The sequence below is a fragment of the Grampus griseus genome, assembly GCF_964374135.1.
Source record: "Grampus griseus genome assembly, chromosome: 12".
Taxonomy (NCBI): domain Eukaryota; kingdom Metazoa; phylum Chordata; class Mammalia; order Artiodactyla; family Delphinidae; genus Grampus; species Grampus griseus.
The window spans coordinates 3,364,263-3,390,630 of record NC_139006.1 but is presented as its reverse complement, the minus strand read 5'-3'; the positions used below and the strand labels follow the sequence as shown (position 1 = coordinate 3,390,630).

General features: G+C 48.0%; 1 protein-coding gene across 1 annotated transcript in view; it reads left to right on the top strand.

The window, feature by feature from the left end:
• TMEM132C (transmembrane protein 132C) overlaps positions 1–26,368 on the top strand; it is a gene marked incomplete at its 5' end in the record, with an annotated part of 372,803 nt that overhangs the window by 272,167 nt on the left and 74,268 nt on the right. The window contains one exon of the mRNA XM_082667952.1: positions 26,106–26,289. Coding sequence (XP_082524078.1) covers positions 26,106–26,289 — 184 coding nt within the window. The remainder of the gene's footprint in view (positions 1–26,105; positions 26,290–26,368) is intronic.

Below are 26,368 nucleotides of genomic sequence, written 5' to 3'. Positions count from 1 at the left end.
GGGGCTCCACGCAGAAGCAGCACAGGCAGCTCCGACAGGCGTCTTGAAAGTGATCATGCGGTCGTCTGACCAGCGTCATCTTGATGGTTTTCAGTACAGTGAGTCTTCAGTTCCAGGGTCGGTTTGTTCCCATTTCCTTGAGGCCAGTTCTCGGAATTGTGGCAGCTTATGTCATGGCTACAGTCTGCTCATCGTGTAGTTCACTTCTCCACCTGGTAGGGGTTTCTGTAGCTACAAGACAGCTCCCAGGACACGGCTCAGAATATGATCTCTAGCCCTTGAGGACGAACAAAAGGGCCTTGACTATGCTTAGTGACTAAACTATTATTATTTAGTCTTGTTGGACTGTTTTCCTTTGTTTCTTCATTTTTCTCACTTCTCTGATTAAACTTATTCTTTGGCTGAAGTTTTTCCACAGACGAAAGGCAGGCGGAGGACATGGTGGGGAAGGACCATAGGGCCCCGCTCCGTTTCAGTGTCTTGTCCTGTCATTCAAGGTCTCATCCAAAGGTCACTGTCAGAGTCCTCATCTTCCGCCTTAAGCAGGCCTTCCTTGGCCTCCATCTGGGCCCCTTGGGTGCCCACTCACAGCCTGACGCTTACTGGTGCCCACTTCAGTAATGCCCATCCAATGTCATTGCTACCTTGAAAGCCTACTTCCTATCTGATAATTGATTATCCAATGCAGATTATTTCCCAAACAGATCCTTTCCTCCCATGAAGCTTACCTGTGGCTGGGAAATTTTAAGGTTGCGTGCTTGTTTTGGGTTTTTTTTTTTTTTTAATAATAAAGAATTATAATCAGGAAAGCAGAAACACCATAGAAGCATTATTCTAAATAAAAATGACTGGACGTTGGGACTTCCCTGGTGGCACAGTGATTAAGACTCCATGTTCCCAATGCAGGAGGCCCGGGTTTGATCCCTGATCGGGGAACTGGATCCCACATGCATGCCACAACTAAAGAGCTCGCCTGCCACAAATAAGACCCCGCACAACCAAATAAATAAATACATATTTTTTTAATGACTGGAGATTTTTATATTTGGGGGATTATTGGTACTACCCCTGCCTTCTAATGATTAAATTGATTTCCCAAAGTCTCTTCAGTAAAATGCTGGAGCTACAAACAAATAAATGAATGAATAAACACTGCTAAAGAAAAGTAAGTTCTATCCATGGAAGTGGTGAGTGCGCCATCTTGAATTTCAGGGGTAGGTGCAATGATGGAGCTCCCGCAGCCCCTGGAGTGGTCTCTGGACCACTGGTTGGCTGGAGAATGGGTTCGCATGAAGGAACCCCCTTGGCCTGTCTCCTGCATATCTCACCATCGAGTGGCCCAGCTTCATTCGCTCATTGAACAGATTGGCCCTTACTGAGAATCGTTTCCACTCTAATGTGTTCCATTAAGGGTGTATCATCAGTCATCCTATCGACACATTACTCTGAAAGCTGTTGAAAGACTGACACGTGGTGCAAATATGCTGGGCCGGGCAGGGAGAGCATAAACGATCTTCTTACGTGACCCACTCCTTCTCCTACAGCCGAACACCTTGACCCCTGGTTCTCTAGTCAGATAACTTTGGGAGACAGTGCAGTCTGATCCCCTTTCTTGGAGTGTCCTAGTGCACGTTGCATAGTAAGGCTCAGATGAGCCCTGCAGGAGAACATTTTGCTTCCCAAATGTATTGGGTGACAGAACCTCCCCCCGCCCCGCAATGGGGTACACCCAGGGAGCCCGCTTAGAGAGGTGATGCATTCACTGCGCTCTGTGCCCTCCATCCTGGGCAGGGAGAGGGAAGGAGAGAAGTGATGAGCCAGAGTGCCTGCCTTCAAAGGGCTGCCAGTTCCCCTGGGGAGGTGAGGCTGCCTGATTCTGACCTGAAATTAACCAAGATGAGGTCCGGATCCACTTGGCTGTACAGATCCAGAGGGAGATAAGGATGGTCCTGGTCAGTCAAGCAAGGCTTCGTGGGGGAATCTGAACAACTCCAGGCCTGGACAGGCAGCTTAGATTTAGCTAAAGAGGAAAGGGAGGGTCAGGGAACAGCAACAGCATACGCGCCTCAAAGCCCGGCGTGCCCAAGCAGTGAGGAAAGATTCAGGAGGAAGACAGGAGTTCAAAACCCGCCATGTGCACTGGCCGTGGGACCTCGGCCAGGTGCGTTCATCTCTCCAAGCCTCAGTTCCCTCATCTATAAAATGGGAATAATTCTGTGGCGAGTTGTTCTAAGGATGAAAAAAATAACAACCCACATAAAGATCGTGGCACAGATAAATCTTGCTGCACCATTGCCTGGCTGGAGGGAAGCCAAGGTCTCAGCCCACGCTGGAGGACTGGACCGCCAAAGGACATGTTTTTATTCCGTGCAGAAGTTGTCAAATGAACACATTTTACCGAAAATCTAGATTTCTGAAGGCTCTTGCAAAGGACAGAAGTACCTTCCACTTGGCACGAATGGCTGGCGTGGGACCAAGACTCAGCTGGGGACGTTACTTAGCAACTGTCCCCATCCCCCAACAGGGAACTTACACCACCCACTCACGCACCTTGTGACCCTTGGTTATGTGACTCACCCTGCCTTCATAGGCATCTACGTTTTCACTTAGGTTCACTTCGGGCAGGATAATCCTTTGTCGTAGGGTCTGTCCTGTGCCCTGTAGGATGTTTAGCAGCGTCCTTGACCCCTACCCACTAGATGCCGATAGCACTTCCCTAAAAACGTCTCCAGACATCGCCAAGTGTCCCCGGAGACGGAGGGCACAATAACCCCTGTTTGAGAACCACTTGTGTACCCCCAAAACCCTCCTGCCCTCCAGAAGTTGAGGACACCACGGAGAAGTAAAAGGAGGTCAGATTAATGGGGGGAACGCTGGGGCTGCAGATGTCAGGGAGAACTTTGCACAGGTTTGGGGGGCAGGTACAAAGCCATTGCAGTGATGCCTTTGGCTGTGGAGCCGGCACCTGTGAGGCCCTCGGACGGGATCGCAGCGCCGTCCCCGTTCCGGGATTTCTTCTTTTCCTTTCCTTTCAACCTACAGATTTACAAAAGAAATGTTTAATTTGCAAATCACAGTGAGCTCCCGACCCAGCCAGCCCTTGAACAGATGTACAGCATGCGTCGGCAGTGAGGCCTCGCCATCAGTGAGGGAGGAAACGCTCTTTATGGCGTCTGCACGGGCCACGTCGCGTCGGTGGGGTTAGCAATGTTTCATAGCTCGCTTTGACTTTCCTTTGAAGACGATCAATGTTCATCACAGCGGTTAGGAAAAAAAAAAAAAAAAAAAAACTGGCTCCTTGAATCTGAACTTCTTTCCCAGTCTTTAAAATGCAAAATGTGCCGTTATAATGACCAGCCGGGATATTAGACACATTTCAGACCCAGCTGGAGTGTATTTCAGAGCCAGGCGGCTGACGTCAATTTCCCCGAATTCTCATCTTCTCCTTTGACTGCGTTAGCTCGAGGGGGCTCCGGTTCAGGGCGATCCGAGTGGTGCTAACTCATAAAGGAACCAAGTTACGAGGAAATGGAGAAAGCAGACGTTTTACTCACACTCCCTGGAGAGGTGAATCGGGGGTGACGTGTATAGCTGATGGTTTGTGCCGTTGAGAAAAGTGGAGATGTGCGCCAGCTTTGCAGACCCAAAGAAGTGGCTTCAACCCCACGACTCGTCTTTGCATTTTTCTCAGCAAACCCGCCCCCTGACCACGTGGCAGATGGGGAACCAGATAATAGAGGGGTAAAGATGAAAGTGCTGTGATCCCAGGTTTCGGGGACCACAGGGCTTTCATGGAGAGACAAGCGTATAGAAAGGAAGTGGAAAATATTTGCAGCCCACGTAACAGACGCACGTGAAGTAGAACCAAGAATGAGAAACAGAGAAACAACTCGATGGATAATAAGCAAAGAATATGAACAGGATGTTGGCTGAACGGAAATAAAAGTTGCCAGTAAACTTAAGGAAAAATGCTCAGCTTGACTGGGAATTAGGGAAATGTACATGAAAACAGTGAGATGCCGTTTCTCACGTATCAGGTTAGTGTCAGTTCAAGCCCTTAATAATCTCCCATGTTGCTGAGGGTACAGGAGAAATGGACTTACACACCCCATGTGGGGCTGTAAGTTGGTACAGACTCTTTGGAAAACAGTTTGGAATTTTCTCTTCAACGTGTAAGTGTTCAACTCTTATGAGGCAACTTCCTGGTGGTTACACTCACGAAAAAGCATCTATACAAAAAGACTTTACTATATACAGTGGAATATTACTTGGCCATGAAAAAGAATGAAATAATGCCATTTGCAGCAACATGGATGGGCCTAGAAATGATCATACTGAGTGAAGTAAGACAGAGAAAGACAAATACCATACGATATCACTTATATGTGGAATTTAAAAAAGGGATACAAATGAATTTATTTACAAAACAGAAATAGACTCACAGACATAGAAAACGAGCATGTGGTTACCAAAGGGGAAAAAGAGGGGGAGGGATAAATTAGAGGAGTCTGGGATTAACAGATTTGTGCTCTTATGTATAAAATATGCAATACCTTGTAATAATCTGTAATGGAAAACAATCTGAAAGTTAATCTGAAAAAGAATATATATGTGTATAACTGAAGCACTTTGCTGTACACCTGAAACTAACACAACATTGTAAATCGACTATACTTCAATTAAAAATAAATGGTTAAGATGATAAATTTTATGTTGTGTGCGTTTTACCACAATTAAAAGTAAAACGAAGGAGTATATGTGTAAATGGCTAGCAGATCTCTGGAATGGTATACAGTGCGAGGGGCTCTGAGAAATTAAGGGTCGGAGATGGGAGAGAAATTCCATGTGCACCATATTCTTGTCTTGTTTGAATTTTTGTTGCTGTGCGTGCGTGTTGCCTTTAAAAGCACCTTTAAGTGTCAAAAAACGGTGAATAATTACAATTGCCAAATATACTTTAACAACATGGGTTATAAATACGTAATGTATTTATACATTATAGGTTATATAATGTATATATACATTACAGGTACATTATAGGTACCTATTATAGGTGATAAATACATAATGTATATTTCTACGTAATTCATGTTATGTATTTATATTAATACATTGTGTTTATGTAAGTAAATAGTGTATATTATAAAGATATATTTAGCAGTGTATATTTAGCGATCTCTGACCTAGTTTGCAAGACCCTAATTCTTCTTTGTTGTGGTTAAAAGGATTATAAGCTGTAGGGTAAAGATGGATTTGGACTTGTATTTTTCCACAGTTACATAAGCAAATAAAACTGCCAAGCTGCTGTCTTTACTTAAATATTCCTTAATGATGTGTGAGACTTTGCCTCTGCATCCTCCCTTTTTTTTTTTTCTTTTTCTTTCAAGAGAAACAAGCATGCCTTCCATGGAAAGAACAATTGTGGCAAATATTAACCAGGAACTAAACTGTTTGTCTCTTACATAAAAGCCAATGTGAACGCACATTGATATTTAATTGAAAACAAAGAGCCCTGGCCGCCAGCATGCTAGGTGGAGGCTTTTGTTTGTTTCTCCCCTGACTTCTCTCCATCCTGAACACATCTCTGCAGCCACGAGGGACTCACGTCCCGGCCTTCCTGCCATCCCAGCGAACTGGCTTCCCTGGGAGAGTGTCCTGGACGGCCGTTCATCACCTCTGTGGACACAGAGATCACAGGGAGTGAGAGAAAGCTCCGTGCTAGGGACCAGGAGATGCTGAGTCCAAGTTCCTGCCCTTCATTTTTCACTTAGGGCAAGATGCACAGATACTTTAGGCCACGAAAGAGGAAGGAGAGGGAGTCAGAGTTTCTCAGTGCTTCTTTGTTCAAAAGATGTTTCCCATCGCTTGTATGTGGAATCCTAAAAAAAAAAAAAAAAAGGGTACAAATGAGATTATTTATAAAACAGAAATAGAGTCACAGATGTAAAAAACACACGGTTACAGGGGGGAGCGGAGCGGGGTAGGGATAAATTGGGGCTGACATATAAACACTACTATATATCTACTACATGTAAAACAGAGGAGTAATAAGGACCTACTGTAGACCACAGGGAACTCCACTCAATACTCTGTAATGACTTATATGGGAAAAGAATCTCAAAAAGAGTGGATAGATATGCATGTATAACTGATTCACTTTGCTGTACGGCAGAAACTAACACAACATTGTAAATCAACTGTACTCCATTAAAAAATTTTTAAAAAGATGTTTCCTCCTGGGGGGTGGTGTTTACAGTGGTTGTTGGCAATGGTGAGCGTCGCCACCTAAATAAGTGGCTAAAGGAGCGTTCCCGAACTATCACGTGAGAGGGCTTGACTGGGACCACGCACTTGGGGACGTCAAAGCAATCGAGTCACAGAGAGAGAAGATGACCTCCTGTCCCTTGTTCTCTGAGTCCTTCTGAGGAGTCAGCTGTGGGGCCCAGGACTCTCCCCTGCAACAAGATCTAATGCACGTATTCACCTGGTTGATTTCGTGTTGGCCAGTGGATCTCGTTTCCAACCGGATGTATTGATAGAAAATTCTGTGTTAAGGAAGTGCATGTAAGTTTAAGGAAAAAGTGAGACCATTTACAGAGAAAACACCAAGGTATGTACTTAGATTTGGCCACAGGTCATGTAGATGGTGTGACCTGTGGCCAAATTTGAAGTTTGGGGACCTGCAGTAAAGGGTGACTAATAAAACTAACAGCAGCAGCAATGAATGCCCAAAGAGAGCTGCCTCTGGGTCAGTCTGGTTTTTTTGTTTGTTTGTTTTCGGAGTCTGTTTGAAGCACAGTTGTGTATGTTAACTCATTTCATTCATTCTTGTAAAAACCCTACGGGGTGGACATGGTGATGTACCCCATTTTAAAGACAGAAAAACGACCTAAGCGTCTAGAGTATTGAAAAAAATAAGCTCAAGAGAGCAGCCGTGGATGGCCGTAAAGGCCCCTTCCAAAAACACGTGTAGTGCGCTTCTTTATCTGTTTACTTATTTATTTGTGAATAACTAGAGCCTTTCAGTTGTAAATCACCTTGGCTTGCAGGAATGAAGCTTTGACCCGGTGTGTGAAGGACGGCAAAGAGAAAGTCAGGGATTGTGTTTGCAAACTGAAGAGACTATTTCTTGGACACAACGCAAAGTTTCCACTGTTTTGACGAGGACGTTTATTGAAGGGCTCCAGGCTGGAGCTGCCTGGCTAAGCTCTTGGGACCGGATGACAAACAGGGTTGCCAACGGGTGTCACGTTCGGTGGCAGGTACCAGATTTTCACACCTGTTCCCTGTGTTGAGCGGCATCAGTGGTCTCCCCAGCTGGACAGAAGCCAGGGGCAGCTCTCTCGATACAAGATACAAAGGCAAATACACAAGGAACAGAGCAGGAGTTAGAACAGAGTGTGAGACCCTCACCTATCAACCATCTCCTGACAAGCTGTCCTGCTTCTAACGCCACAATGGCCTTCCTTTGCCCTCAGGGTCAAGTTCAGCCCTTTGAACATCCTGCACCCCTCCACCTAGATCTTCGTCCACACTTACCCTTACTCTTCTCTCCTGTCCTCTCCCACCTGCCCCCACCCACCTCAGGGCCTTTGCACATGCTGCCCTTCTGCCATGCTGCCCTTCTGCTTTAGCAAGGCTTCCTTCATGGCTCAGATTTCAGTTTAAATGTCCTTGACCTTCTCTCCCCACCCACATATCTCCCATCCCGTTACAAGCTCCCTATATAACTTGTCTTTATACCATTTTGTCACTGTTTATAATCATAGATTTGCATAATTATGTATTGCCTAGTTTTAGCATTAATTCAGGAGACTGAATGTGAAATGGGCAAGCATTTCCTAAGGTTTGCTTGACATGCTTTCATAAATTCAATTGGCAAAGAAACAACAAACCCCCAAATATTTAGACGGTTAATGACTCAGAGCACAGCCAGCAGTGTGAACTTCATGATGGCAACAGTCTCCCTGCCCCAGGGTGGGTGGGCGCTGTAGACTGAATATGTTACCCCAAAATTCACATGTTGAATCCTAACCCCCAATATGATGGTATTTGGAGATGGGGCCTTTGGGGTGATTAGGTCATGAGGGTGGAGCCCTCATGAATGAGATTAGTGCCCTTATAAAGAGACCACAGAGAGCTCCCTCGGCCCTTCTGCCACGTGCAGACACAGCAAGAATACGGCCATCAGTGAACCAGAAAACAGGTCCTCACCACTAAATCTGAAAGTGCCTTGGCTTTGAACTTCCCAGGCTCCAGAACTGGAGAAATAAATCTCTGTGTTAATAAGTCACATAGTATATGGTATTTGTTAGAGCATCCTGAACAGGCTAAGACAGTGGGGGTGATGCAGAGCAGCCTCAGTGGAATGGGGTACACAGAGGGGTCTCTGAGAGATGCTGAGCTTACAGGGACACCGCCAAACTCGCAAGGGGTGCTGGCACACCTGCCCAACCCTTGCCCTGCAGCCAGACACTATTTTTTATTCTCCTGGCCTGGAAACAAATCTGCCCTCTGCCCCAGAGGGAGACAGTATCTCCAGCTTCCAAGGCTGTTTGCATAGCATGAAAGGCTGGTGTCAGACACACAGAAACGCCAGAGTTAGCTCCCGACACAGAGGCAGCAGCTGTTTTGCTCAGTATGGATTCTCCAGGGCTCAGAGTGGCTGTATGATGCATGAACAAATGACAACCTGGGTCCAAGTTCCATTTCCTCCTCTTCTCACCTAGGCGGCACCTTGGGCAATGCACTTAAACTTTCTGTGCCTCAGTTTCCTCATCAGTAAAGTGGGGATAACAAGGGTGCTTATCCTAAAGGAATTAGATGAGTATTAAAGGCTTAGAATGGCGCCTGATACACAGTAAGCCGTATGTAAGTGATAAAAGCTAAATATTACTGTCTGATGGTGACGGATGGTGATGTTGATGATGATGACGATGATGATGATGATGAAAGCAGTATGGGGCGGCAGGTTCCAAGTCACCCTTTCCCCGCTGCTTTTTACTGTCCCCCGGCACCAGGCTATGCAGAAGATGCTGTTACACGTGGTGCTTCTTCTTAGCGCTTACATACCTGGGTCAGTTCATTCATTTTTATTCCCTACTTGGCCCTCATTAGGCATTCAATTCTAGGACACCCCCCGGGGGGCAACGGAAGCTCTACCATTTTTACCCTTCTCATGTAGCTCACACCTGTAGCACACTTCCTAGTCTACGGCAAGTGCTCAGAATAGGTGTTCAGTGAATGAACAAATGAATGAATGCACTTCTCTCTGGTTCCCAGAGCTGAACAGGGGCTACAACTGGACATGACCCAGCAGATTTCCACTCAACATAAAGAGATTTCCAGCCGTCAGGCTGCCAACAGGTGAAATTGGCTGCCTCAGGAAGTGCCGAGCTCTGTCCTGGCTGGAAACAGGGAGCCGGGGCTGAGGCGTCACCTGTCAGGACAGGCACAGAGGGAGCACCTGCCAGAGGGATGGGAGCAGTGGGGATGCACAGCCAGGGCTCTGAGACCCACGGAGTCCCTTTCCTTGTGGACCATTTAACATCAGGGCCCCGGCCCTGCCGCTTGTCATTGTCAAGGACTGAGAGACCTGGGCCCTTCGGGGGCCTCTGAGGACCAAGTTCCCTTTCATAGGAAGCCTGGCCCTGCTGTGGGGACACTGAGAGCAGCTACAGTGTCTCCTGCTTCCTCATGCTTCCTCTCTCTTCTCTTCCCCTTCCTCCCCCTCTTCCTCTTCCTCTCTCTCCCCTTCTCCTCTCTTTTTTGTTCTCTTTTTAAAAAATTAAAATAAGAGAAAGAGCTCTCCCTTCAACTAAGCTGGAAGCGTGGGGCTTTTTTTAAATTTTTATTTATTTTTATGTAAAAAATTTTATTGAAGTAAAGTTGCTGTATAATATTACATAAGTTATAGGAATACAATATAGTGAGTCACAATTTTTAAAGGTTATGCTGCACTTATAGTTACTGTAAAATATTGGCTGTATTCCCCATGTTGTACGTACATCCTCAAGTCTGTCTTTTACACCTAATACTTTGTACCTCCCACCTCTCATCCCTGTGTTGCCTTTCCCCCAGACTGGTAACCACTAGTTTGTTCTCTGTACCTATGAGTCTGCTTCATTTTTGTTATATTCACTAGTTTGTTGTAGTTCTTTAGATTCCACATATAAGTGATATTATACTGTATTTGTCTTTCTCTGTCTGACTTACTTCACTTAGCATAATGCTGTCCAAGTCCATCCATGTTGCTACAAGTGGCAAAATTTCACTCTTTTATGGCTGAGTAGTATTCCATTGTGTATATACACCACATCTTCTTTATCCATTCATCTGCTGATGGACACTTGGGTTGCTTCCATATCTCAGAAGTCTGGTGCTGGGCTTCCCTGGTGGCGCAGTGGTTGAGAGTCCGCCTGCCGATGCAGGGGAGACGGGTTTGTGCCCCAGTCCGGGAAGATCCCACATGCTGCGGAGCGGCTGGGCCCGTGAGCCATGGCTGCTGGGCCTTCGCGTCCGGAGCCTGTGCTCCGCAACAGGAGAGGCCACAGCAGTGAGAGGCCCGCGTACTGCAAAAAAAAAAAAAAAAAAAAAAAAGAAGTCTGGTGCTTTTAACATTCAGGCCAATTCTGTGATTCTGTGAGGGATTTGATGTCACTCCCATTTGGCAGGGCTCTGCATAGAGACACTTTCCCAGCATTACACAGTTTAGAAAATGGAAATTCAGGCGTTTACCTGGATGTGTCGCACACCTGCGTGGGAATTGGAGTCCATCAGATCTGGGTTCATATCTTGGTTTGAAAGCTCTGTGTCCTTTCTTATTCTGTGTGAGCTGAAAAGGATTGCACTATAGATAGGACCGTTCTGAGGAACGGTGAACACTCAGTGCAGTGTGTATGCACAGGTCCACAGCTGTTTCCCCACCTAATCCACCTGTTTCCCATTCAGTGGACAGTGTTGAAGAGCAGAGACGTATCAAGGTGGTTCCTGACGATCGGTTTCCACTCTCCTGAGCTCCTCCCACCCTCTCTGATGCAGTGTTTCATGCTTGTCTACAGAATCCTGGAATGAATGCTCGCTGGTGCGTTAGGAGCCTGGCTTCCAAACCCTGGCTCTCCTGAGGCCGGGAAAGGACACGGGGCGCCTGTTTGTACCACCAAGAGGAGGCTTGCTCTGAGCCCTCAGCTGAGGAAACAAGAAAGGACAAAGAAATCCGGCCAAGTGAGGACACTTCCTCTCGCTAACGGCCTCGGCAGCCCCTCTGGGATCAGAACATCATCATCACCCGGGTGACACCATGTCGCCTGCAGTCTGGCACACACCCCCAGCGGGGTCCCTACAACTTGGGAGGCCAGGGGCAAGGAGATGGACCTGTCAGATGATGCTTCAGCTCCCGTGTTTGAGCATTTTTTCAGCGCTAGGTCACGCGCTGCGTGCTTCCCATCCACGATGAACAGTCACTGGGACTCTCTTGTTGGTCTGTTTCCCCACCGCCCCGCCTGCCCCGCAATATGCATACACTAGAATGAAATCTCCAGGAGACGCAGGATCTTTTTCTGTCGCTGCTGCGTCCCCAGTGCCTCCAACATCGCCTGAGTGTTGAGGCACTCAGTAGCTATGTTCTTGAAAGAACGCACGTTGCACGCAGTAGGCGGAGGGGGTCAGAGGCTCCCCGTCCCGCAGCTGGAGGACGCGGTCCCTCGCCACCAAGGCTGGGAATTGCGGAAAGTAAAAGGACAGCTGTCGCAGCTGCTTTGTAACACTTCGGTGCGCAAAGGCTCTGGGATTGAAGCTGTATTTCTACGAGGATGATGTTTCCATTGCCAGTGTGAACACAGTATTATTTAGTTCCCCACAGCCCTCGGTCCGGGGAGGCCACCTAAACGGACTTTAAGATGAAATTGCAGCCTTTAAACTGATTTCTCAAAGGATGTGGTTCATTTCAGCATCTTTACCCTCTCTTCGGGCAGCTTCCAAGACACCTAAGAACGGCTTTTTTTTTTTCTCTAAATTGGAGGTCCCCTCAGAGTGCCTCAGCTAAATAGTTACGGACTCCGGTGCCTTTGATGTGAAAAATCCTGCCCCGGGCTCCCCCTCCCTCCATTGTAGCTGCGTCTGAAGGGGGAGAGAGCTGCTTGCCAGCAAGCATTCCTTTCTTACGATGGGTCAAAATGGTCAGTGAAGCTGGAGGAAAAACACTGCTCCCCGGAGAACAGGGTGGGAAAATATTGTTTTGATCCTCCGTTGACTTTTCCATCCCCTACATTTTTTCCTGATATCTGATTCTCTTGCTGTGTCTGGTGATGGCTCCCCGGGGGGACATACGTTCATGGCATCTGCCTGCCTTTCAAGCCAGACCGCCTTGGTGTTAGAACACAAGGAACCGTTTAGAGATGAAAGAGTTTGATGCAGCTTCCAGGTAACTTGAGGAAGGTGGGGACGTCTCCCGAAGCTGTGTCTCCAGGCACTGTTTGCTCCCAGAGTGCTGACGTCTGTCTGATGTGGGATAAACACCACTGTGTCCAGAGTGTTATGACGGAACGGAGATGATCTGGTCATTTCACCTCCTTTTACAAAAGGGGAAACTGAGGCCCAGGGCGGGGCCAGGGTCAACCAGGTGTCTTGGTCAGCGTTCTTGATTAGAAAGCAAGAGAAACCCGAATCTGGGAAACTTAAGCCAAAGGCAATGCATGACCCAGAACAGGAGGAGGTCATGGGATCGGAAGAGGCAGAAGGACCAACTCGGGAATGGGCAAGAACCAGTGAAACACAGAGGACAAGGCGATAGTAACCAGAACAGGACACCTTGAGGCAGAGAGGTCAGCCAGAGTGAGCCATTCAGCCATTCCTTCCTTTTTCTCTTCTTTGCAACACTTGGCGGTCCAGTTCCCAGACGGGCGCGTCCACCTGGTTAAGCCATTGGCCATACAGCACTAGAACGATGGAGGATTCAGCCACTTCATCTGTAAAGTGGAGGCGGGGGAGTAATGACCAGAAATTAACCTCCCATCACAGCTCGGTAGGAGAAGGCTGATTCTCCAAGAGGACGCTGCCATGCTATTAAGTCATATTAAATTGGGTGGATGCTGGGGAGCTCTGAAAGGAGGAGTAGCCACTACCTCAGGACTATGGCCATCTCTTGATTCCTGTCACACTGGGCTGCCTTCTGTGTAGGTTCCGAGGCAATGGGATGCATGGCTTGAAGAATCTGCTTTCCCCCAACACTTAGCATGACAGCCCCATCGGACTTAAACGTCACCACTCACGAGCTCTTCCGACTGAAAGCCATTCGTTAACATTGATTGAGTCAAATGCTTTGTCATCCCCATGGTCCAAGTCACTTGTATGACTGAAGATTCGACTTTTTTGGATGGAGGTAGTTCTTTTCAGCTCGTCTATTTTCTATTAAGGACACTTTCAGGGCACTTAATAGAGCCTTTCCCTAAACTGGAAATGCCAAGTGGTACCAGTCGTGTGGAGTTGCGACGGGATTGTTTGGCCAGGAGGCTTGGCCCCGTGCCTGTCCTTAGGACACTGAAGGGCCTCTGGAAACTAAAAAGAAGGTTCGTACGGGCCATCCGGGCTACCCCTTCACTCCTAGGGAGTATTGGCTTCCCCACCGAGCAGTGACAGATTGCAGATTCTGGAGGGATTACCGAAGCTCTGCACTTCAACAGTCCACCTCTAGAAGTGAGTTTCCTTCTCACCACCGTTTCTTCGGCTTATTTTAGCTTCCCCGAATCAGCTTAACCAGTTGGACGTGTCTTTTGGGGATATTGCCGATCACTGTCGCTAGGAAAGAGTAAAGGTTAGTTTCCCGACGACCGGCTGATGCAAATAGCAGTGTTATCTGAGGATCGTGAAGCTGTGACAGAGGAATCTATGCATTCGACTAATAAAGATTTATTCATCTCTTCCTGCGTTACCAGGCACTATTCTTGGCATGGTGGCGGGAAGGGGGTTGCAGCAGAGACCAAGATGGCGCAAGCGTCTCATCTCAAGAAACTTCCGTCTTAGTGGGGAAGACAGAAACTGAGCAAAGGAACACCAAACGATATCTTCACTAGTGATAAATGCAATAATGACAATCTAGCCATACGATTGTTTTTGGAAGTGGGTATTGGAGACTGTCTCCTTGAGTTACGTGTTCAGGTGTTTGAAGGTGTTGGCTTCTATGCTAAGTGAGAAGAGGGAGGCCATGCAGACAGCAGGCAGGGGGAACGCAAAGACAAAAGCGGGAATGAGCTTGGCGTGTTCGTGTAGACAAGAGTCCCAGTGCAGCCGGAGCATAGCGATCAAGGGAGAGGACGCAAAACAGGAGATCAGAGGGGAGGATGGGTGCAACGAGAGGATCTCAGGTTGTGTTCTAATTGCGACAGGAAGCCGGGCAGACTTTTAAGGATGCACATGGCCTGAGGAGGTATGTATTATGCAGAGACCCCCTCTGACTCCTGGGAAGAGGACAGACGGTAGAGAGACAAGAGTAGAATCTGGGAGAACAGGCAACTACAATGGTCCAGGAGAAAGATGAAGAGGGCTTGAAGATGAAAGATGAAGAGTAAAGAGACAGAGAGGTGAACTGACTCAAGATATACTTGTAAGTAAATTCATTTGTATCATTTTCTAGATTCCACATGTAAGTGACATCATATGATATTCGTCTTTCTCTGTCTGACTTACTTCACTTAGTATGATCATGTCTAGGTCCATCCATGTTGCACAAAACAGAAACAGACTCACAGACTTAGAAGACAAACTTGTGTTTACCAAAGGGGAGAGGTGGGGAGAGGGATAAATTAGGAGGTTGAGATTAACATACACACGCTACTCTATATAAAATAGATAAGCAACAAGGACCTACTGTAGAGCCCAGGGAGCTCTGCTCAGTACTCTGTAATGACCTATGTGGGAAAAGAATCTGGAAAAGAAGAGATATACGTATACGTATAACTGACTCACTTGGCTGTACACCCGAAACTAACACGACATTGTAAACCAACTATATTCCAATATAAAATTTAAAAACTGATTTGGTGAAAAAATAAAATAAAACGGCAAAAAAGAGAGAGAGATTTGGAGGCAGAGCCAACAGGACTGGCTGAAGGAGTGGGTGGGGAGGGAAGGTGGGGAAAGAGAGAAATCAACCCTTGTTTTTAGCTGTTGGGCTTCAAGGCTGGGGGGCATGATGGTACCCCTTACCCCAATGGGAAAGACCAATGACCCAAGGATGAGAATATAAGCAATAAGGCCTGTTTAAAGAACTAGAACCCTCAGTATCAAGCAGCGCGTTCCTCCTTTTTTTCACTGTTGTGGCCTCTCCCGTTGCGGAGCACAGGCTCCAGACGCGCAGGCCCAGCGGCCATGGCTCACGGGCCCAGCCGCTCCACGGCACGTGGGATCTTCCCGGACCGGGGCACGAACCCGTGTCCCCTGCATCGGCAGGCGGGCTCTCAACCACTGCACCACCGGGGAAGCCAGGGAAGCCCCCGCGTGTTTCTCCTTTTAATGCACCTTCTAAGTGGCCAAAGAAGCTGCGTCACACTGACCTTCTCTCTCCATTCTGCCCCATCCACTCCATCGGAAGTACTGAGGGGTTCCTCTCTCCCTACCTGCCGGCGCCCCACTCCACGCTGCCGCCCGGTCCAAGCCGCCATGCCTCTCCTCTGAGGTTATGCGGCCGCCCCCTCGCTGCCCCTCCGGAGCCACTCTGCCCGCGGAAGCCAGAGGGGTCTTTCTCGAATGCAAGTCTAATGAACGCTTTTACGCCAGTAGCACCCCGAGTCCTTCAGCTAAAGCTCCACCGTGCTCCGGGGTCTTGCCCTGACTGCACTCCAGCCTCAGCTCCCACACGGGGTCTCCAGCTCTCTTGAGACCCAGCTGGGGGCCGAGCCAAGGGGAACAGCTGCTCCCCCGACTACATCCACGCAACAGGATGCCTTCCTGGTTTGTTTTTGTATTTTTCCTTTAAGAGAAAACGTCAACCTGACAGTTATTAACTGTTTTTAAAAATGTTAGAGGGATGAGTATGAAAGACTCTGATCACCGCCCCCAGCACCAAGCCGCGCCACGGGGTGCCGGTCCCGCCCCGTCCTTTCCAGCCTCAAGCTTGCTGCCCGGATGTTAGGATGTGTCTATAACCAGGCTCATTGAACTCCAGCTGGTCTCCTTTGGGTCCTCAGAAGGTCTCCACCCACGACAACCCCTCTGCCTAAATTCGCTTGCCTCTTTATCCTCTGGCTTACATCCACTCAGAGTTCAGGTCTGAGCTCAGAAGTCCCCGTTTTAGGGAAGCCTTTTCTCACCCTCGTGGCTGAGTTATCCTGATTTCAGGGCTTTCACTTAATCGTCTTCATATCCAGGCTTTTAGTGGGTGCTCGTTAAACATCTGTGGGATGATCATGGACGTTGTGTTCCTGGCAGAGCCAGTGTGTGGACTCCCCGCTGCACGTGGGGCTGGTGTTGTTTGTGTGGACATGATGCTGGGAGTGTGTGCCAGCTGTTTGCCGATTTGGTCTCAAGTCTACTCCCTGCCATTCCCTTGCTCTGTGGTCGGTCGCTCCAAACTGTGTTTGCCAGGATCCCTCAGCAACTGAATTATGGTGATGTTTAGCCAGCGGGAGGCGCTGGTGAGAGACTGAAATAGGATGGAGGAAAGAAGTCGGGATATTTGCTGCCCTGCTTCAGATGGTGTCTCAGGCAGTGGGTCCTACGTCTTCTTGGTTCTCTTCCTACTGGGCAGCTCTTGACTGCAGCTCTCCCCCAGTGCCGTAGCTCCTGGGGTCACCAGCCCTGCCCTTTGTCCCCTGACCCTGGAGGAGCATCTTCTTCCCATTGATAATCTCTGCTTCCCTCACCATCCCGTGTGCCCGCTCCGCCCCTCCAAAGCCTTTGTAAGTAAAATTAAATCTCCTCTAGAGAACTGCCTGGTGCAGGCTCCGTTTTCTGACTGCTGACCACAGTACAAGCAGCATCCGGAAAACGGATGCTTTCTGGGGTCTGGTGGGTGGAGCTTCCCACAGCACTGGGGAACCCGACACAGAGATGAAGGGCCTGGATGCTGGAGCCTGCCTCTGCATTTATGCTCTGGATGGGGCTGTCGTCTTGGTGCTGCTGAGTTTGGTACAAGAATAAGGTCTCTGTATTTGAAACCATTCTCTTAAACGAAGAATAAGAAGCAGTTCTCTTTTTTTCCCCAGTTTTATTGGGATATAATTGACATAAAGCACTGTAGAAGTTTAGGGTGTACAGCCTAATGATTTGACTTACATACATCATGAAACGATGCCCACAACAGGTTTACTGAACATCCGTCATGTCATAGAGAAACCACATTGAAGAAATAGAAATACATATATATATTCCTTGATGAGAACTCTTAGGGTTTACTTTTTGAACAACTTTCATTTATAACCTGCAGCAGTGTTCTTAATCTTTATCACACTGTACATTACATCCTAGTATTTATTTATAACTGGAAGTTTGTTGACTACATTTATCCAGTTGCCCTCCCCCAGCCCCTGGAAAACAGTTCTTCTTAACCCTGGCTTCACAAGGGGATACCCTTGGAAGCTTTATCAGAAAAAAAAAAAAAAAAAAATGACATCCGACCCACCACAGACCAGCTGAATCTGAAGGGGAGAGAGGAAGGTGTTTCTGTTTTATTTTTTGTTTTTTGTGTTTTGCGGTACACGGGCCTCTCACTGTTGTGGCCTCTCCTGTTGCTGAGCACAGGCTCCGGACACGCAGGCTCAGTGGCCATGGCTCACGGGCCCAGCCGCTCCGCGGCATGTGGGATCTTCCCGGACCGGGGCACGAACCCCCGTCCCCTGCATCAGCAGGCGGGCTCCCAACCACTGCGCCACCAGGGAAGCCCGAGGAAGGTGTTTCTGAAAAAGCATTGGTGCTTTGCACGACAAGTTATTCTGTTGTGCAGCTGGGGTTGAGGGCATTAACTAGAAGGATAGAGGTTGCCAGTGTAAATTCTCCCAGGATGAGAATGGGATGGACCCCCAAATCCAGAGAGAAGTGGTAGAGCAAGAATTAGACTGCTTTCTCAACTCAGGCAGAACCCCGCCCCCGGCTTGGAAGACGCCAGGGCAGCCGGATGCTGCAGAGGGGAACAGGGGACCAGAGCAAAGCAGCCCCAGGACATGCTCCATCTGCATTCACTCTGGTCACTCTCCTCCCTGTGAGTGTTTTTAGGCAAATAAATGGGAAACTAATAACAGGTGGTGGGAATTCTGGTGGAGGTCTGTGACCCACTGTTGGCCACAGTGCATTCACTTCTGTATCTCAAGTACCAAAGCGCACGCCTGGCACAAAACAGGGTAAGTGTTTGATGGATGGATGAATGGCGGGTGCTGAGCAGAGCACGCGTCTATTTTCTATTTTAGAGTAAAACTTTCCTTTATCCCCTCCAGTCCTTCTAGTCTTAGTGGTTCGCGCTGCCACAGAGACCCTCAACTCATCAATTACAGACATTAACTGTAAATTATACTTTTGCATAGTTAATTCAGCCTCTTCATTATGTATTTAGTGGTACTCAGCAGGCTTAAAATTCAACAGCAAGCTTTGGAGCAGATCCAGTTTCTGTCTTCTGTGATATTTGGAAAAGGCGAAGTTTTCGTAGTGGACCTTGGGGCATGTCTTTCCTGGAAGATCTCCAGTGGGCTCTGCTTTTCGCTTCTCCCTTGGAAGGAGTTCAACCCTTCTGGAGAGACTGATAGCTTCAAAGGCTGCATCTGTCCTCCTGTCCAACTGAGTGGGGAACTCCTTCTCCCTTCTTGAGCCGAAATGAATATTAACCTGCCTAGTGGAAGGAAAGAAGAATGTGAACATCAGGGGACCCGGCTCCTGGAGCATCACTCATTCATTATTCATTCGACAAATATTTACTAAGCATCTCCCGAGGGTCAGCGCTGTGACGTATCACGAGAATATCACAGTGAACAATACAGTGTCCTTGCTCTCATGGAGCTCTCAGGGGAGAAAAAGGGGAGGGGGCAGATGGCAAGCGACCCAATGCCTATAAACGTATAATGTGTTGTGTGATGATGTGGATAAAGTGGCTGGCTGAGCCACGGATAACAGGGTGAATGTAGTCATGGGTGAACCGCAGTGATATCTGGGGGTGAAGCGAGTGCAAAGGCAGTGAGGTAGAGGGAAGCTTGGTGGTTTTGAGTAGAATAAACGAGGGAGAAAATGGTAGAGAAGGAAACTGGTGCAATAGTGGAGACAGGGACATTGTATTATCAGGAACTGGGAGATGAAAGCATTGCTAATTCCGGGGCCAGGCTCAGAACGGACCCTCAAAAAACATTTGCTCTGCCGTGTTCAACTTCCACTAACAAAGGTCGTGGGTGTGTTTCCAACCTACAAATCCAGTGTGCAGACCATATATATACAGCTCTATTCCTTTATCTGTCAGTGCTTTCAAGGTCTGCCTTAAGCCCCCATTCTACTTGGTAGTAGAAAAGTTAATCTGGTTGATTTCAAGTTCGCTAAGGCATTTCAGGTTTAAACTCGGTTGATTCAGTCTTTCGAGCTCTGCCCCATTTTCTTCAAAATTGACCCAGGTGGGAAGGATGATAACTTTGGATGGGGGCTGGGGGGACCTTGGGTCTTCAGATAATCTGGCTCATGGCTCATCCACAGGCATGTCATCCAGTGCTAAGGTGTGGTCATGGTTCGGCGCTAACGTTCATGAGGTTTCCGTGTTTCTACCTGGTCTCTGAGTGCACCATCCATGACGTCTTTCCCTGCAAGAGAAAGACTGCAGGAGACTAACTTCAGTAGCCTTCCCTGGAACTAGGTGAAAGTTCCATTGCTTTCCTGTACCACTCAGGCCTTAGGAGAGACTGGGCAGTGGAGTGAGCTCCCTCTCAAGCCCTCCCTGCCCCTGGCATCTTGAGATAATCCTATTAGACCTCTGCCATATCCTGCTGGCCAAGTGCATGGGAGACTCTAAGATCCCTTAGGAATCAAGTGAAAGACTTGTATCAGTCAGAGACATCATCTCTTTATCCATTGCTGTGTAACAAACTGTCCCAAGCTTGCTATCTTCAAATAACTATTATTTCTCAATAAATGGGAATTTCCTGGGCAATCCCTCTGTAGGTTTTTCCTAGGCACTCTTACGGAGCTGTATTTATCTGGTACAATAGTTTGGAGCCAGGATGGCTGGGCCTCACTCTCTCCACATGATCTTGCCTCTGGGCATCTTCATGATCCAGTTGGATCTGAGGGATGAGCTCAACGCTTTCCCTCCGTGTTAGCTGTCACCAATTTGCGCAGCTATGTGCCAGGCTCCTAGAGGGAGTTAAGGATGTACATTTATCTCCCTAAATATGTCCCCATTTCAGAGATGAGTAAACTGAGGTATTGAAAGCCTGAGTAACATGAGTAATGTCTCGAGGGTAAATGTGAGGTTCGTATCCAGAGCTTTGACTCAGAAAACATGTGCTCACACCCATCCACCACGCTGAAGAAAGGAAAATAAGTGACAGGACCTGGTCTAGTCAAAGTCAGGGTCAGAGCTGGAGGCACACTCTGCCTGGGAGGGATGCTTAGATCAGGATCCAGTGGCCTTGGGTAAGGTCTTGTTTTTGCCCACCTGCTGTGTTCCGCCAATCCCAGGACACACGGCCTTAGGAGCACAAAGATGTCCAAGTCCTGCCAGGTTACGGAACAGGAGAAATGCTGCAGCCAGAGCTACCACGTGATGAATAGCTTTTTGGTATGCGTTCGGCTTTCCACATATGACACCTTTTATCCTTCCAACAGCCTCATGAGGGTGGCTGATCACAGATCCAGGGACCGAGTCTTCTACAGGGAAACTTAGTGGTCCTTCAACTTTGCTGCATATTAGAATCACCTGGGGAGCCCTTAAGAATCCCAGTTCCCAGGTCCCTCTCCAGGCCAGTGAATGAAGATCCCTCGTGTGGGACCCAGACCTCAGAATTTGTTAAATAATTCCTTCCACCAAATAATTCCAGATAAGTCATCAAACTTGAGGACGAACGGGTTAAGTAAGCAACTTGCTCCAGATCACAGCCCCACTAGAGAGCAGAGTCAGAATTCACACCCGAGTGTGTCTTATTTCAGAGCCCACGGTTGGAATGCCTACCCAATACAATTGCTGCATGGACACTAGAAAGATAAAAATAAGAATCGTTCAAAAGCAAAACGCTTGGTGATCACAGAGAGAGAGGCTTTTTGGTGTGGCAGTAATGTTCGACCTTGGCCACACATTAAAATCACCTGAGCTTTAAAAATACTAATATCTGAGTGACACCTCTTGAGATTCTGATTCCAATGGTCCAGGGTAGACGCAGGTATCCATAGTTTTTTTTTTTTTTAGTCTCCCCAGGTGGTAACATCCAGCCAAGGTTGAGAGTCCCTGCTTTGTAGAAAGGGAAGGCTCAGGGTACTTCCTTAAGGGTTGCAGTTCACCTTTGAACCAATGTCATTGGCATCAATATTATTTACGTAAAGTTCTCTCTTTCCTCATCCTTCCACATTCACCTGCTCCTATAAATTTTTAGGCTTTGGGAACTGGGATAGCGAGAAGGGAAAAAAAATTAAGTCTGAGCTCAATCTAGCCCAAGTGTGTCTGGAAACAGGGCAAGCTGCGAAGGCTTTTCTCCATCCTCTGTCCTTCACCGTTATCCTGCATCCTGAATTCTGCCCTGCGTGTTGATTGCAGACAGCAGGAATGGAAGAGATGACTCTCTCCATAAGAGACCAGATCCTTTCTCACTGTCCTGACATATTGGATTAGGGGATGTTAGCTCAGCTCAGCCAATCTGATATCCCCACTCAGCACTTTGAACGTGGGATCAGTGGTGCAAAGCGTCAAGGACAGTAGAAAATTCGTTTTGGCATCAGCAGTGGTGTCCCGTCTAGAACTGGTTTTGTCCCACTTTCCTTTGCTCCCACCTATTCTCCGTGTCTTTTTCTCCACACTTCCTAGTAATTTTGAGGCACGTGTTACGTTCCCGTTTCTTTGTCGGTCAGCTCAAGGTGTTTTCTGTTGCTTGCAACTTGCAGCTCAAACCGATATGCTGCAGCACCGTGGAGAGCACCCAGAGATCATCAGGGCATTCCTGTGGATGGTGGGGTCAATGGGACTATCTAATAAAGCCTTTCCCAGAGGAGATGTATGTGTCCTTTGCCTTCATGAAATACACATGAAGTAAAATGAATCAGACGAAGCCTGGGCCAGATTCTTCTGCTTCCCTGTTATAAGGCTGATCTCTTCATTCTGTTAGTCTCCTTTCTTTCTGCAGGCGGTAAGCTGTCATCAGTGTCTGACTTGGGAGCTGAAATCCCTTACACTCCACGGTGGGGAGGTAAAGCCCTTTTGGCTTCTTAAGATACACCGAGACCTCATTTTCTTACAAGATGGAGTGCAACACCTAAGAGGTTTGATAAATTGGGTTTCCAGAGTCCAAACTTTATTGTGACTATTGGGGGAATTTATTTGCTTTTGGGTAAGAGCTTTTTTTAAGCCAATTTGGAACATTTCTTTTGAGAGTTACTGCCATAAATCTACACTATTGATTTAGCAAGTAGTGGTTCTTGGGCTCTCTCTGGAGTCACTCAAGGGTTTCAATTCCTCTATTTATTACTCCAAAGATATCACAAGCCCCATATAGGCTGGCACGGAGGGTTCTTGGTCCCTTCAAGGCAAAGGCTTAACAGAGATTTCAGTTGGCTCAGAGGGAGTCGGAAAGCACTGGCCACAGACAGAATTGCAGACAGGTTTCTTCTTCTCTTGGTCCCCATCTGCTAGCATATGTATCGTACCATGGCATTGTGTCTGACAGGGACAGTTACCAAGTAAATGCACTGAATACAAATCTGAACAGATCCCAGTTCCTGATGAGCAGCAGGGAATTGGCATCTATACTCTGGCTTGTTCTCCGGGAGCTCCTGGACCAGCCCTAAAGGGGCACGTTTAAAAGGTGGCTTTTGACCAAGTCTAAAGTCACAGAGGATGAACATCGTGTCAAGTCCTGCTAAAAACAGGAAGAGCTCACATTTATTAACCTTTGGTCGTGCCAAGTTCTGTTCTAAGCGCCTGAGACCTAGGTGATCATTTATTTAATCCTCGTATCAACTCCATGAAATGGGAAGGAGTTGAGTTCCCACTTGGCAACTAGGGAAAAAAGGGCAGAGCTGCCCAAAGTAACCCAGCCGGTAACGGCTGATGCCGGGACGTGAGCTCAGGAGGTCTGCTTGGAAGGTGACAGCAGATGAGTCATGACACTGGCTGTGTTCCCCTGAAAGGGTCACGGGTCCTCTTCTTGCTTCTACCCACTAACCTCCCTCCTGCCCTTTACCACTTCCTTTCTGTTTCATTCTTTAATGAAATACTTCTTGGATGCCCAATATTCCCAACATGTAACACTGGATCTGTGCAGCAGGAGTGAGATGGAGGAAAGGGCTGTATCAAGGACCAGTTCCAGCCCCAAAGCAGCACTGTCACACCCCCCGGGTACACTGGGGTCCCACGAACCACAGTTTGGAAATCACCACACTGCACTGTCTTTAGGGCAGGAGTCTTCCGCCTTAAAGAAGGGCGTAGGTCGAAGGCACATTGTAAAACCTCTAACATTATTCTCCGCGTAGGCATCCTTTAGGGGCCACGACGGGATCTTTGGATAACTGGATTTTTGCCACGTGCAGTACTAAGGAAAGGGAATTCTTTGTTGAAGAGGGTCAGATAAGCAACAGCTACGTCTCCAGTGAGCACAGCCAAGTAGCCAGCTCTGCTGCAGATAAGGAGGTACCAAGGGAGGGTGTGAGTCCTGAGAGGGCAAGATTAAACCCCCTGAAATGAGGGAAGTCATGAGCCGAGTGCAGGGAGAGGCTGGCCAGAGCATGCAGGAGGGATGTCCGGAAGTTGAGTTAAGCAGACCCCGATCCCTCCAGGCCTTAGCTGCTGGGCCAAGAAGGCTTAGTTTGGAAACACTCCAGATTCCAGACACATCTCCCTCATTTTCCAAGACAAATAATTCACTCTTGATCTTGCACAGCCCATGGCTTGAGGTTCCAGACGCTGAAATCGTTTTCCCTCCCAGAGGGATACGCAGCAGCTCATAAATCGCTCTCCTCCGGGCTCCACTTCCAGCCCGGAGTACCGGAAGGAAGATTCATGAGTGCCGGTGCTTTGGCTGGTGCAGCGACCTTGCTGTTACGTCCCGCCCCAGCCCTCTGAACGGGTCTGAGGGTAACAGAGTGAGAAATTAGCGTTCTGGTTACTGGGCAAGACCTGAAGATTGAGTGGGTGCATCTTTAACTGATAATCCCCACAGCAAAGGGAAGAGCTTCTCCGTGACGCTTCACAGTGGTACCAGCACATGCTTGGGACGCAGTGTTAACATCTCTGGTGTTTCTTTCTTGATGTGCTGTGGAAAATCCCCCTCAGTTCACCTGACATCAGGTGACCTTCCCAGAAGCTGCCAGCCGAGAGAGTGCTAACTGTTGGCCCACCACTTACTTAATATTTAGCCTACAGGCAAAGGGTATTGGGGGCCCCTCAGCCTGGCCTCCAGATCCTCCCTGGCCCACCTTACAAACCCAGCTGTATGCCTGGGATGCCCTTCCTTGTTGCCTCCACCAATATTGATTCTTTCGATTCAGTAGTTCCAGAAAGCTTCTCCCATTTTCCCTTCTCTGACCTCCTAAAAACAAGGGCTGGCCAACTTCTTCAGTAAAGGTCCAGTTAGTGAATACTTTAGGCTTTGCGGGTGTTACATTACCTGACATAATTATTCAACCATATTCTTGTATGTAACACGAAAACAGCCAGAGAAAAAACATAAACAAGCGGGCAGGGCTGTGGTCCAATGAGACTGTTTACGTAAAACAGGTAGCAGGCTGCATTTGGCTGACAGACCACAGTTTGCCATCTCTGTTCTAAGGAGACTTGCTTGGTGTCTTGTAATTTCATACTCGACCCCCAACTAAATTAGAGGAGAATGCCGTCGAGAGCACAGGGCTGGGAATTGGGAGAGGCTGCGTTCAGCTTGCTTCTGCCACTAACGAGCTGTGTGGTTGAGAAGAAGCAATTTTCCCTTCCTGGGCTTTCGTTTTGTCATCCGAAAAATGAGATGTTTGGACTGTCGGTCATTCCCCAAGCATCAGAATTGCTGCGGCAAGCTTGCTTTTAAAAAATACATATATCTGGGCCCACTTCAAATACAGGGTAGTGGTCACATTTCTTAGTTGCAGACATCAGAGTCCCTTTAGCTAACTAGCCCTTCTAAAGAGAAGAGTTTTCCTTAAGGGATACTGGACAATTCCAGGAATCTCTAGGAGAGCTGTTGAATTGAATGTGTTTATTACACAGCCAGGGACAGGGCAGACAGGGAAGAAATACAAGAAAAATGACCAACTCTGCAGTGGACCTTTGCACTGGAAACATCACTTGGCATGATAATACAGGGGCCTGGATGACAGAACCACCACAGCTGCCCCGGAAGAACCCGGACCATGATGCTTGTCAGAAAAATCCTAATTTCCTTCCCCACTGCCGCTTCGTAACCCACTCTACATCTAAGTACCAGTAGAGTGGCTCTGACAAGTGGAAACTTGGCTTTAGGCCTGCAGGTAGCTTCAGGGGAGTCTAGAAAGGTCATTTCATGCTTCTCAGCTTCTGTAGGAGGATAAGCTAGGAAGGGGTTGAAAGACGTTGATTTAGCTGCTTACGATATCTACCACACAAACGACGCTGAACTTCAAGGGGGTCCACTGAGTTCCGAGGTCATCCAGGTCCGTGGTGCCAGGGTGAGGCAAACTGGATTAACTCAGTGTCTGAAGAGCTAGTCAGAATCAGTCCAAGAGGCCCATCAGCACAGACGCTGATGCTCAATGTTGAAGATTCTTTGGCCGCGTTCTCAACGTGTGGGCGCTCTTCCATCCCACCCGCCCAGGTCCCTACATTGTAGCTGGTGCCAAGTCCCAGGTGCTGTGCCTGAAAGGCATTTCCTTTGTCCTTACATTCTAGTTATAATCGTGAGGAGAATGGAGCAAAGGGATTGAATGTCCTTCCACCGAACCAAGTCAGCTTAGAGCTACTTTCCTCTGCTCTCTTCCAGAAGCAGCAGTTTATTCAGTGAGGTTGTGCAAATGAACTTTGAAATCGCCAGCTTCAGCAGCCTGTCGGGGAGTCAGCCCATCACCTGGCAGGTGGAATACCCGCGGAGGGGCACCACGGACATCGCCGTGTCTGAGATCTTCATCAGCCAGAAGGACCTGGTTGGCATCGTGCCCTTGGCCATGGTAAGACCGGTGTGGTCATGGATGCGCGTGTGATCGTGTGTTCAGCTGTCTGACTGTACCCTGGTGTCCCTCGTCTCTT